The sequence below is a fragment of the Clupea harengus genome, chromosome 9 (genome assembly GCF_900700415.2).
Source record: "Clupea harengus chromosome 9, Ch_v2.0.2, whole genome shotgun sequence".
NCBI lineage: Eukaryota > Metazoa > Chordata > Actinopteri > Clupeiformes > Clupeidae > Clupea > Clupea harengus.
In genome coordinates this window covers 10931006-10943182 of record NC_045160.1, presented here as the reverse complement: position 1 = coordinate 10943182, position 12177 = coordinate 10931006, and the positions used below count along the sequence as shown (strand labels likewise).

The 12177-nt window shown below is 43.2% G+C and overlaps 1 protein-coding gene across 3 annotated transcripts; it reads left to right on the top strand.

Moving 5' to 3' along the window:
- Positions 1 to 657: 657 nt before the first annotated feature.
- Positions 658 to 11838, top strand: LOC105901423 (amyloid-beta A4 precursor protein-binding family B member 1). Of its 3 annotated transcripts, none has more exons than XM_031573326.2 (15): positions 659 to 855; positions 1753 to 2389; positions 2538 to 2749; positions 2955 to 3011; positions 3683 to 3759; positions 3889 to 3949; positions 4265 to 4411; positions 4888 to 5015; positions 5754 to 5759; positions 6103 to 6217; positions 6517 to 6601; positions 7692 to 7787; positions 7909 to 8024; positions 8388 to 8564; positions 8952 to 11838. In XM_031573326.2, the coding sequence occupies exons 2-15, from the start codon at positions 1765 to 1767 to the stop codon at positions 9096 to 9098; spliced, it is 2049 nt and encodes a 682-aa protein (XP_031429186.1). In that variant the 5' UTR covers positions 659 to 855; positions 1753 to 1764; the 3' UTR covers positions 9099 to 11838. The 3 variants fall into 3 exon arrangements, with proteins under 3 accessions (XP_012684328.1, XP_031429186.1, XP_031429187.1); XM_031573327.2 differs by lacking the exon at positions 659 to 855 and adding an exon at positions 916 to 1585; XM_012828874.3 differs by lacking the exon at positions 5754 to 5759 and having other exon boundaries at positions 658 to 855.
- Positions 11839 to 12177: the final 339 nt, after the last annotated feature.

The window sequence follows — 12177 nt, the reverse complement described above, 5'->3', positions numbered from 1 at the left end:
TACTTTGGGACTTTGCTGCTTGACCTCTTTTCAGTCATTGCCATGTTAACTTTGCATTACATTATATATTTCTTTATTTTTAAAATTGTATTTCATCGTCCATCCACTTGCTTGCTTGTTCTGAAAGAGGGGCATAAGCCAAAACCAAGCATGTCTTTAAATATATGTAATTTATATATGTGCATTAAAGAAATATACTTGTTTAAGAAAGTATTTTGTCTTTCACAATTCATATTAGTTCAAGATATTCCATAGCCTGAAAACGTGTAGTCAGTTTTCAAAGGGGCATTTTTACAGTATAGAAGTGATTTGTACTTAAATATTTTGGTTTAATATTATACCATCCTTTATAGTAAAGGGCGTGGTTGCTTTCACGTTTAAAATAGCTTTTCAAAATAATTTTCAATATGGTTGAATATTGAATGGTGTGCTGGTATGATGGACTGCACTTGAAGTTTACTTGCATTTTTGACGAGCATCCTTTAGGCCTTCCTGAGCAACCAGGTGTCTTTTCGAACGAGATTCTGTGTAGGTCAAATCTCAATATAAAAGCAGCTTTACTGTCCACAGAATTATATCACTGCACTTTGTCCTGTATGTAAGCTATAAATCGTTAAAAAAAGGTTCAAATTTAGTCTGCATGGACATTATTTAATTATTTACTCTTTAGAGAGGGGATTACTGTCAATGTGACGGTACTGTGTGACATTGCAGTGACGTAGCTTGCTGTATCCCTGTCCTACTCTCCATCATAACAGTCGCTGTTAATCCAGATTACCAGACCACTAATACTACGTTTATGCGGCTTTAAATAGAAAATGAAAATAACATAAAAGAAGACTTTAGACAGCAAGGGTAAGTACATGTTTCAATTAACAAAGCTTATGTTGCCGTAATCTTTATTATGGTATTGTACCACCTAGACTCAGCCTCCGTCGAAAGATGATGTAGGCTGATGGCGGACGGTAACATTTGGTCCAACCAGCTAGCTAGTACTGTGATTTGGGAGGCTACATGCTAACGTTAACCATTATAGGAATGTAAAATAATGTCAGTAGCCAGAGGATTATTTTATTATTAACAAGAAGATGACTGCATTTAGTAATTTGATGTCAGGTGTTAAGTCATTCGCTAACCTTATGGTTACGATTTAGCGCAAAAGACGTCTGGCTTGCTAGTTAGCCATGATAGCCGACGAGAGCTAATGTCAATAGATTAAATTGCCATCCCACATATACCGATCCAACAAGGTGGCTAACAGCAGTTAAGCAGGTCGTGACGGGCCCGTTTCCAGTGGTGTTATGCTACGTAGCTTCTATTATGTACTCTAAAGAAGGATGGATTGCTTCACGGTCCAGTTAACCCAGTTTAGTTGGCTAGTCTGCTAGCTAACGTTTGTTCAATTTTGCAAGATTTAAGCAGTGGGAGCTGCAATGTCAGCCAGCGAGATATACAGTTAGCTAAAATACTAACGTTAGTTGGTATGCAGAACTCCGCTGAACTCTTGATTTCATAATTGTAACGTTAACCAGGAAAGGTTGCATGATCTCGCTTTTGTTACAACTGTTGATGCAGATGATACCTGGTAAGATAATACAATCAAAAATTGTACTCTCATTAAAATACAGTATTAATATAACTTAGGTATCTTGTCGGTTAGTTGTCCTTCAAACGGTTTGGAGTCTATGAACTTGCTAAATATCTATGCCTAGCGGCTATAAATACGTTTCTCTTTTCTCTGATCTTCTACAGGGGTAGACGAACATGGGGGGCAAAGATGAAGACATGTCAAACCATCTGGTAAATAAACAACGTACAGATGAGGAGTTGAACGAAAAGAATCAGCGCAACAGCCAGGAGCCCACCGGCAACAGCGCAAAATGGGTGAAGGAGGGCCAAAATCAGCAGCGCAAAGTGGCGGAAAAACAGCAGGACCCCAACCACAATGATATTCTCAACTGGAACGAGGATGGCTCCACAAATCAAAACAACCAAGATGACTTGCAGGGCAATGAGGAACAAACTAACACATCATCAAAATCACTTCGCTCCCTCCGCCTCAACCTTGATGTAGAGTCCAAGAACATCTTAAACGAACCTCTCATTATTGAAGCACTGGATGGAGAAAAGGATAAAGAGGAAGACAAGGATGACAAAGAAGACAAAGGAGGGGAATTGGACAGGGATGAAGAGAAAGACATCTCAGCACCAAGCCTGGGAGAGAAAAATATGTCTCCAACTATCGCTGAGTCCGTGAAGGAAGATGACCTTGGCAAAGAGGCCTGTCAGTTGTTCTCTAGTGTAAACGGAACCCCAAGCGAGGACGATTCCAGCTGGACAACCCTGTCACAGGACAACAGTGCAGACAAATCCCCAAATGACAATGGCGGTAAGAGCTAATCTCTAACATTTTGCGGCATATATCTGCCCTTGATGTGTTCTGTTTCTCACTGGAGTGAGTATAGGATGATTGTGTGATTGTTTTTGTGCAACAACCCACTTATCGTTAGCACTGTTGTCTCCAATCCTCTTTTCAGAATCAGAATCAATCTGGGACTCCAATGCTTTCGAGACAGACAGTGATCTGCCCCCGGGGTGGATGCGCATCCGGGACACGTCAGGAACATACTATTGGCATATTCCCACGGGGACCACTCAGTGGGATCCTCCCTTACCTTCTGACAAGGTGGAGGAGTCCACAATGTCTTCCAGCATGTCTTTAGAGACGACCCCCTGTGAGGAGTCAGAGGTGAGAGCTGGGGGCAGAAACCTAACTCTCCCTTTCCAGTCTCTCTGAGGCTGGCGGTCTGAAGGCTTATAAATAACTACATTACATTACATTACCAGATGTACATACTAAAACTAGTGGAGCAATGCTTTGAGAGATGTCAGTGAGTGGTATTTGTGATATTGTTTTTGTTTATGTCACTAACATTGTTACACTGACTTTCTAGATCACTTGGGGCACTTCAACCCGTCCAAATATATTTGATGAGGAAGAGCCTTGGAAGGTATAAGAGTCTGTGTTTTTTTTTAACAAACTGCACACGTTAATAGCTTATTGTATGCCATAAGATTAATAATTTATGTATAGGTTTTCCATTCAATTACCACATTTGATGAATGAACACCTCTCGTTGTAGTTATTAGATTAATACTAAAAGCCAGTGCACTGTTCCAGTGTTTCTAGGTTCTTTTGTTTGAGGGCTTAGGAAAAATTGCCATGCCTGTAAATGGACTGGCTACATTTAAACATGTAATTGCTACCTTGTTGTTAGCGTACCCACTTTACCACAGGCCATTACTGTTACAAAAGTGTATGATGATGTGATGGAAACCGGTCAGCAGAGGGAGAAAATGGCAGCGCCGCTCAGGAAGGAACTTTTATTACCCTGGCTCTGCATTAGTGCATAATATGAGAGACTCTGTAGTGCACAGTCAACTCAGCACAAATTAGTGAATAAGTGCTTTCTTTCTGTATGAGGTGTGAAGTGATAAAGTTACCACCAAGTTGCTCTATTCCTGCTGTGAGAAAATTATGTGTTGGACGTAGAAGAGGGTTCTGGCCTGTTTATGGACACAGAAAGAAATCAGTGTTTTCCCATGACTGATCAGTTAAAAGTTGTTGTAGCAAAAAGTCTATAACTGAATTAAACTTGTATGTCACAACTGATGCCCACAGGAGGAGGAAGTCACATCAGATGAGAGTCTGAAGGAGTTTGAGGGAGCTACTCTTCGCTATGCATCCATCAACCTGAAGTAAGTGGCCTGCACGGCAGAGTGCAAAATGCACTTTGAAAATGCACCCCGGTTCCAAATGCCAGAAAATATTAATTCAGCCGCCAGCTGTCTGGCTCATTCTATCTTGCTGTCTTGTGTTCCCTCCAGCTGCTCCCAGTCTGAGGAGGGCGAGAAATGTGCCGCGCTCTGCACAAACCTGGAGGCTAAGGTACAGACCAAACAGGCTCTCTGTTTTGCTTTTACGAGATACCTCCCCATCCCCCTCCTCCCCATCCCCCTCCTCCTCCTCCTCCTCATCCCTACACAACAAAATCCATCCCCCTGACCAACTCCTTCTCCCTGTGCTTGCCCATTTAGCCTAGGATTACCAGCCCATTAAACTTCACAGAAAGGAAATATAAAAATGAATGAGTTGCTGAAAAGTCTTTCCTGAGAATGTTGCCCTTTTGCTCTGAGCCCGCTTGTTTATGTGGCCATGTCTGTTTATGTGCCCCCCACCCCCCCCACCCCTCCCCCTTGGCAGTGTTTCGCTGTGCGCTCTCTGGGCTGGGTGGAGATGTCCGAAGAGGAAATGGCACCGGGACGGAGTAGCGTGGCCGTGAACAACTGCATTCGACAGCTCTCCTACCACAAGCATAACCTCCACGACACAGCGGGCATCTGGGGAGAGGTGAGGGAGGCAGACAGGAAGTGGCCGTGGGGGACTTCCTTTTTGGGAATGAGCATTGAGCTTGTGGTATTGATCTTTACCCAGCTTGCACTTGTGTCTCCTGCCTGTGGTGCATTTAAAAAAATCTCTTTGTGGTATTTGCGCAACTTAATGAGAGTAATTTGGTGGTTTCATCAAGAGCAAGTTTCTGCTTGTGATCTGCCCAAGTGTAATAAATCGCATATGTAATCAAATCAGTCTCAGAAAGATCACCAGAGGGGATTCAAATGAATAGCAATGTTGTTCTCTAATGGCGCTGATCCGATCTACTACATTTCTTAGCAGAAGTAGAGTTTGTATTGGACAGCTGTTCACTTCCACCGTAAATGGCAGTTCCTCCACAGTGCATTCATGCCTAGCAAAACTACTCGTGGTTAGTGGGTATAAATGGGCAACAAATGCATTTTGGGGGGCTGATGATGACGATGTGTGCTCAGGGCAAGGACATGCTGATGGTGCTGGAGAATGAGCACATGAACCTGATCGACCCAATGAGCCAGACCCGGCTGCACACCCAGCCCATCGTCAGCATCCGTGTGTGGGGCGTGGGTCGTGACAACGGCAGGTCAGTTTGGGCTCTCTCAGGCAGTATGGAACATTTTGCTGTAGGCCGTCTCTAGGGTTTTACATCAGACACTTTATCATATAATTACATACAAGTTTTCATTTATTTTTAACAAACATGACTCACTGCAATATTTGGAATATTAGTAGGTTGCATTGGAATGTACTATTATTTTTCTCGTTATTAAAAAAAACTGCACATTTGGCATACTAATGATGATGGAACCCATTTGTTTGAGCTGTAGTCGCATAGAGGGAAAAGACAACAGGAGGAGGAGTGAAGTGAAACGAGTGAGTAAGAGGACAATCCACATGTGCCACGGGGCATATTTTCCTCTGCCACAGCCGCCAGAAGTCTTTTTTCCTCTCCCGCGCGAGCGCGCTAGTCTCTGCCCTTTAAAAGCAATGTGCAGCGAGCAGCATGAGTCAGAATGAGTCATAGCACAGGCCTGGCATTCCACACAAGCCCTTCCTGGCAGCAGGACAAGCATGACATCCCGAATGGGAATGCACTGCCCTCTGGTGGAATGTAAATGTCAAAGCAAATAGGAGATGGGTGGCATTTTGTGTTGTAGTTTCTGTGGTGCCTTGAGGAAACGAACTAAAGGGCAGCTTTGTGGTCACACTTTCTTTCTAAAACCAACTTTTATAAAGAGTAAATTGTTTGCTGATATGGAGACACAATTATACGATTTAACTGTATTTTTTTCCCTTTTGGTTTTGCTGCACTATGGTACAGAGAAAGGTAAAGTATTTATATTTGTACACGTAAAGCTCATAGTATTTCAATCCATTGTTGCTGCATCTTCACCCCACAGATAGGTGTTTCTCATCTTTTTAACGATTGTATTGTTGTGAAGCCAAATTATAAACGTAGCATGCATGTGTTAGACATTTGTCCTGCGCCGAAATAATTCAGATTTTAATTGACGTTTAATGGAATTATGTATCATTTGTGTACCATGTTATAGTAGAACATTTTTGTGTTTTTTTTTTTTTTTTAATGAAATTATGTTGATTAAATGTTTTATGTATTGTAGGATATATGTTTCATACATCCCTGTACGCGTTTATATTTTTGCCATCAGGGATTTTGCATACGTGGCTCGAGACAACCTGACCCAGGTCCTGAAGTGTCATGTGTTCCGCTGTGACACCCCTGCCAAGCACATCGCCACCAGCCTGCATGACCTGTGCTCTAAGGTGAGTCTCTGGCCTCTTCAGATGGTTCAGACTGGTTGGTTCCTCAACCCTCGGCTCGGAGGACGGGATGGACTGTTTCCTGACACTGACTGGGACTGCGTTGCATTCTCTGGCATCCTTACACATTTGAGCCTGATGACTTAAACAGATATGAGGAATCCAGATTTTAATATGCAGTTAAAACCCATATTGTGCTTAAAATGAAACTGAGCAGGCGCCTTATGAAAAGTGTTCCATTGCCTTCAGCCTTGATGTTATGCCTGTAAAGCCACAGTTCTTGTGTAATGTTTTTGCTTCAGATAATGGCGGAGAGAAGAATTTCCAGGCATGGTCTGAGTCGCCTCAACTCTGACCCCTCCAGTCTGGGAGCCATATCTGTGCAAGGTACTACACTCCTGAAGAGTTCAGGGCCAGGTTTCCCCAGACCTTAAGTAGTTTGTAGAATCCCTCAGACGACTCATCTTACACTTTTGGAGGGTTTCCCGAAAGCATCGTAACTTAAGTAGTGCTTGAAAACGCTGGTAGATTTACATGTGATCTGGAGTAGTCGTAGACCGCCTATGGCTTCTTGACAGGGGCTTCTCACTGGGGTGACCAGCAGGACACGTACAGGGAGATTACAACTAACAATAAATGGATCAATGCAACGGTACTTTCTTGTCCTTTAGTATATTGTATAAACAGAGCGTAGTAACAGATGTATAGCTTTCAAAACCTGTGCACGTCAAAATTAGCCATAGCCCTATATTTATTTCTATCTTCCTTCTTTAAGGATACCCACAAGCACTCTTGCTTCGGGGGAGCATGCCACTCACTTTAGGACAGTTGTAAGTTGCAAAGAGTAGGCTTATGTTGGGTGTCTTGTGTAGGCCTAATATGCTACAAACATATATGAATAAGTTGTAATATTATAACTTTGTATATTATAACTACTCAAAGGTGGTTTGTTCTTAAAGCCACCGTATGTAGGATTTAGTGGCATCTAGTGGTGAGGCTGTAGATTACAACCAGTTGAATATTTCTTCATTTCCAAATGTGGATGAGAAGTTTCGGTGGCAGGGCAGGCAGGTTTGCGTTATATGCTTGTTTGGGAAAGGCATGTGCAAATGCAAATGTTCGTAGAATTATTCATAGAGAACACTCGTTAACCGCTCATCATTATTGGGAAACCCGGCTCTGCTCTTGTCTGTCAGGAAGTGGCTTTCTCCATCATGGTGTTTGCGCACACACACACACACACGTGAAGACACACGTACACACACGCACACACACACACACCCAACGAGACGCACACACACAATTTTGCTTTACTTACAATGTAAAGTGATTCACCCAGCATTATCATGTCTGCCTGTTATGCTTATTTGTAGAACTCGTGACATTTGTAAATGTGTGCCTGTTGTAGATTTTTTTATTTGTTTGTATATTTTTGTAATTACTCCTGGCCACATCAACCTCCTCCCTTCTTTTCCAGAATTCCCTGTGCCAAAAAATGAGCTGGTCCAGCGTTTCAATGTCAACTATCTTGGTAATGTGCCTGTGGCTAAGCCAGTAGGTAAGGAACGCTTGGGTAAGGAGTCTTTTCATACGCACATCCCACACCGCCTCTTGACTAAAGCGCTGGCCTTTAAGCAGATCGGTTTTGATGCCGCGATGTTGCCAAACGGGGGTTGTCTGTGGTGTTTCCTCAGGCATGGACACCATCAATGACGCCCTACAAGCCATAATGGACAGCAAAGAGAAGCACGAGTGGACAGCGGTGTCTGTGGACGTGGCTCCGGCAACACTGACCATCTTAAAACGAGAGGTGAAGCCCTGGTGCCCTCCTTACTTTACCTTCCATACGTTAGCGTCAAGGTTTAAAGAAATGCTTTGATTATGTAGATGATGTACACGCTTTTTTCCATTGTCATTGTGTGTCATGTTTCAGCATCTGTAAAGTGTTGCTGAACTTGTAGTACTTTGACTAAGTAAAGAGTAGACAATCACTGGAGAATAATTAAAAAATGTATGGAAAGAAAATCGATTTGTTGTGATTAGCGTCCTGCTTCTGAGGGTTTCAGGCAGGATGCCACAGTCTATAATTGTTGTCCTCAAATCGCCCTGTCTTTCTCCTCCCTCCTCTCCCCATCTCCCTCTTCTCTCTCTCTCTCTCTCTCTCTCCATCCAGACGGAGGAGGTCCTGTGTGAGTGTCGTGTGCGTTTCCTCTCCTTCATGGGCGTGGGGAAGGACGTTCACACCTTTGCCTTCATCATGGCGGAGGCACCCGGTGACTTTGTGTGCCACATGTTCTGGTGCCATCCCAACGCTGCCAGCCTGAGCGAGGCCGTGCAGGCAGCATGCATGGTGAGACCACGCAGAGACTGGAGTCGTGTGGAGCCACTTGAGCTTCAGGGAGAAGCCCTCAAATGGCTCCTTTATCTCTTAGATTAGGTTTCTTTTGCTGGCCAGGCAGTATGGGTTGATACCAAGGATCAAGATGGAGCCCTACCAGCCTAGTTGAAAGTTAAAAGGAGATGAATTATTATTAGTCCTTGTAGTCTTGTAGTCCACAGTCCTTGTAACTCAGCAGCTGGTGTTAAGGTACTCAGGACATAGGTTAACGTCTCAGGCAAATTAACCTGACAAAAGAGTATATTGGCTGTCACTGAGCTAGTAGAGATCATTTTTAGAAAGCGCATTCATCAGGATTGTGTACTGACTAGTGTTTGGCCTTTGTGTTTGTGTCTCCAGCTGCGTTATCAAAAGTGTCTGGATGCGCGGCCCCCCAGCCTGGGATCCTGCCTGCCCACGCCCCCAGCAGACTCGGTGGCCCGACGGGTCAGGAAGGGAGTGCAGAGCCTGCTGGGCAGCTTCAAGCACTACACCTCCACCGACTAGTCTCCCTGAGGCACAGACGCACGCACACGCACACACACACACACACACACACACACACACACACACACACACACACACACACACAAATGTACACAGACATACACATACAGTTAAAGGAAGAGGCAACCCAATCATTGAAAATTCGCTCATTATCTAGTCAACTTATAACAGTAGTCAAGCAGTTTCTTCCCTCTGAAAAGCTAGGTATATTTGTCAGTAGTCTTGCGTAGCCAGATCATTTGAACTGCTGCCTCTGCTTACAAGCGACGGCAGCAGCTCTCACCTCTGCTGTTTTGCTGCTTTGAGTTCTGCCTTCAAGGAGCGTTAGATTTAACTGGAATGTTCCAAATGCACCGAACGCAGAAAAATAGTTATCCAGAAGAATGTGCCCCCAACTGATCAACCAGTCAGTTCTGTTTAGCTGTTTCTGTGCTCGACTCATCAAACTACTGTTAGCATGGGGAGGAGTAGATAGTGACAGAACCTTCAGTTTGGGTTGACTGTCCCTTTCGTTCAAAAGCATTACACATAAATACACACACATACAGAGACACAGATATAGACATTTTAACACATAGAGTAGATAAGTAGAGTAGAAAATACACTAGACACAGTACTTGCACACACAATCACACATACACACAAAAGCAGCTCATCTCAGCTGTCAAGCCTCTTTGTAATAATGCATGACTCGGTGGCGATAATAATCTCTGGCACTTCGAAATAAGTTTAGTTCTTATTTTTTTAATCAGGTGCAGCAAATTAATCTATTTTGACCGTGGGATGTTAACCGTGTTATAGTCTGTAGCTTTCAGGGTTGTTCATGAATATCAAAAATTGTTTACATCATGTTCAGTTGCACCAGTGTCCAAGTGGCATCTTGCCTTGTTTTTTTTAGCGTTTAGTAGCTACCTTGTCGTTTTGGTTTCTCTTGCTTTTCAGCATTTGTTTTTAATAATCGCTGCGTTTAAAAGTGATGTACAGTAATAGAACATTAGTATGCAATTACACTGCAAATAATTCAATAGGGAAGGTAGCCACGAATTAGTCAAACAGAATGCCACCGTCTTTCACAAAAATGTTAACACACCTTTTACAGTTTAAAAAAAGTTGGTAATGATAAATGTGTGTTTAAAATATAGTGTGTCATGGTGTTAGACTGTAGAGGAGTTACATTTGTCTCTGTACCTTGTATGCACTTGTCTCAAATCACAAGTCCTTATCAGAAACGCCATGTTTGTGATTTAGCATAGAGCTTTATGTCAACTCGACGAAGAAAGTAGTATGCACTTATTTCACAGTTCTGAGGAATGTGTCCCAAGTCCTCCAAAGACAGTTTTGTCAAAGTAATGTCAAGACAAAAACCACAAACATCCACCGAAGCAGATGTCCATGTAACATAGCGCTTTCTCATACGTTTGCATGAAAGTGGAGCCAACTCACTACAGTACTTGTGTGCAATAATAAGCCGCGCCCGTTGGCCCCCCTTCGAATAGGGCATAGCCTTCATTTAAGGCTTGGGGTGGCGCCAGTCAGCTTTGTCGGGACCACCGGGGCGACTGGTGTGTCGCTCCACCGAAGAGACTTCCACGAGTCTGTGCGCTTTCCCCCCCGCGCGAAACATCGGCCAGCGCAGCGTCTCTGCTGCAGCAGGAGTTGGCTTACGGCTGCATGTCAGGCACACCTTATTAGTGCTGTCACGCATCTCCACACACTGCATGTTTAAATAACTTTGAGTAATAAAACATGTAAGTGCTGACGTGACGCGGAAAGTTACACCACCGCCGATGCCAGCATTTACGCCTCAGTCCTCCGAGCTCCCTCTGAGGGCCTGGAGTATGTAGTAGTTTAGTGTATGTGTGTGTGTTGTGTGCGTGAGAGTGTGGGTGTGACTGTGTGTGTGTTTGTAGGGAATGCCATATTAGTAGTGTCTGTGTCAGTGTAGATGTGGAATTAGATTAGATCTCCTGGTCGTTTGATATCCACCGAATAGCAGAAAGCATGTCATTGCCTCTCCATCCCACCCTGAGACCCCCACCCCCACCCCTGCCACCCAAGCCCACTCTCCTTGTACAGTGCCCCCTGCACAGCACTTCTCGTAGGCAAGCCGGCTGTTGGGTTTCTTCTTTCTTTCACACTCTTTGTACTCTTCTCAGGCCCCTGGCCTCCCTGGAAATGTGTTTTGTATCGTTTTGCACACGACATAGTGTACACCACTGCGTAGAAGTTGCACACGGCCTCTTTGTAGGTGAAATGTCTTAGAATACTGTACGGCAGAGAATGCCTGTCAGAAATATTCATGTTTTGTTGATTAATTTGTGTTGAGAAAATAAGATTGTCAAGTTTAACTATACGAGGCGCCAGTCTTTATCCATATTGTAATTGGACTCCTGTCAAATGGAATTAGCAAAATCCTGGATTTCCTGTCTTCAAACAAACAAGGGTGTTTAATCCACCTTTTAAATGAACACTAATGAATCGTTTAGCTTAACCATTCATTTGTAGGATGTTTGCTTTTGCTTGTGCTAAACACATATCCTTGTCAAAATTCAGAGAAAACTGCCCCCCCCCCCCTTTTTTTTTTCTTCTCCTTTGTAAATAATTGATACTAAATACAAGCCAGAACATTGGACATCTCATTCATTAATTTTATTTATTTAAAAAATGTGTAAATGTGGTGTAAAACATGTATATAAAAGTCACTGCAAAAAAAAATTATAATAAATGTGTATGTCTTGTGTCTGGTTTCAGATACTTTAATGAATTTCATTCATTTTCAGAGATGCATTAGTATGTTGGCATGGTTTTGGTGAGAGGAAATTGGTTTGGAATTAGAATTAGAATAATGTTGTCAAGGCATTCCCTGGACAGGATGTGTTGCCTGTGGTTACCTGGCAGAGATTTCAATCATTCAAATCAGCTCCTCTCAATTAATGTTTTTTTTTTTTTCCTTTGGAAATCTCGTTTAGATGGTCCAAATCAGCTCACTGGTGTATCGCCCCTATTTCATATGTATTGTGGTCACATAGATATTTGCCATGGACGCCATCTGACTGCTCTAAGGCAATAACAAAGACCC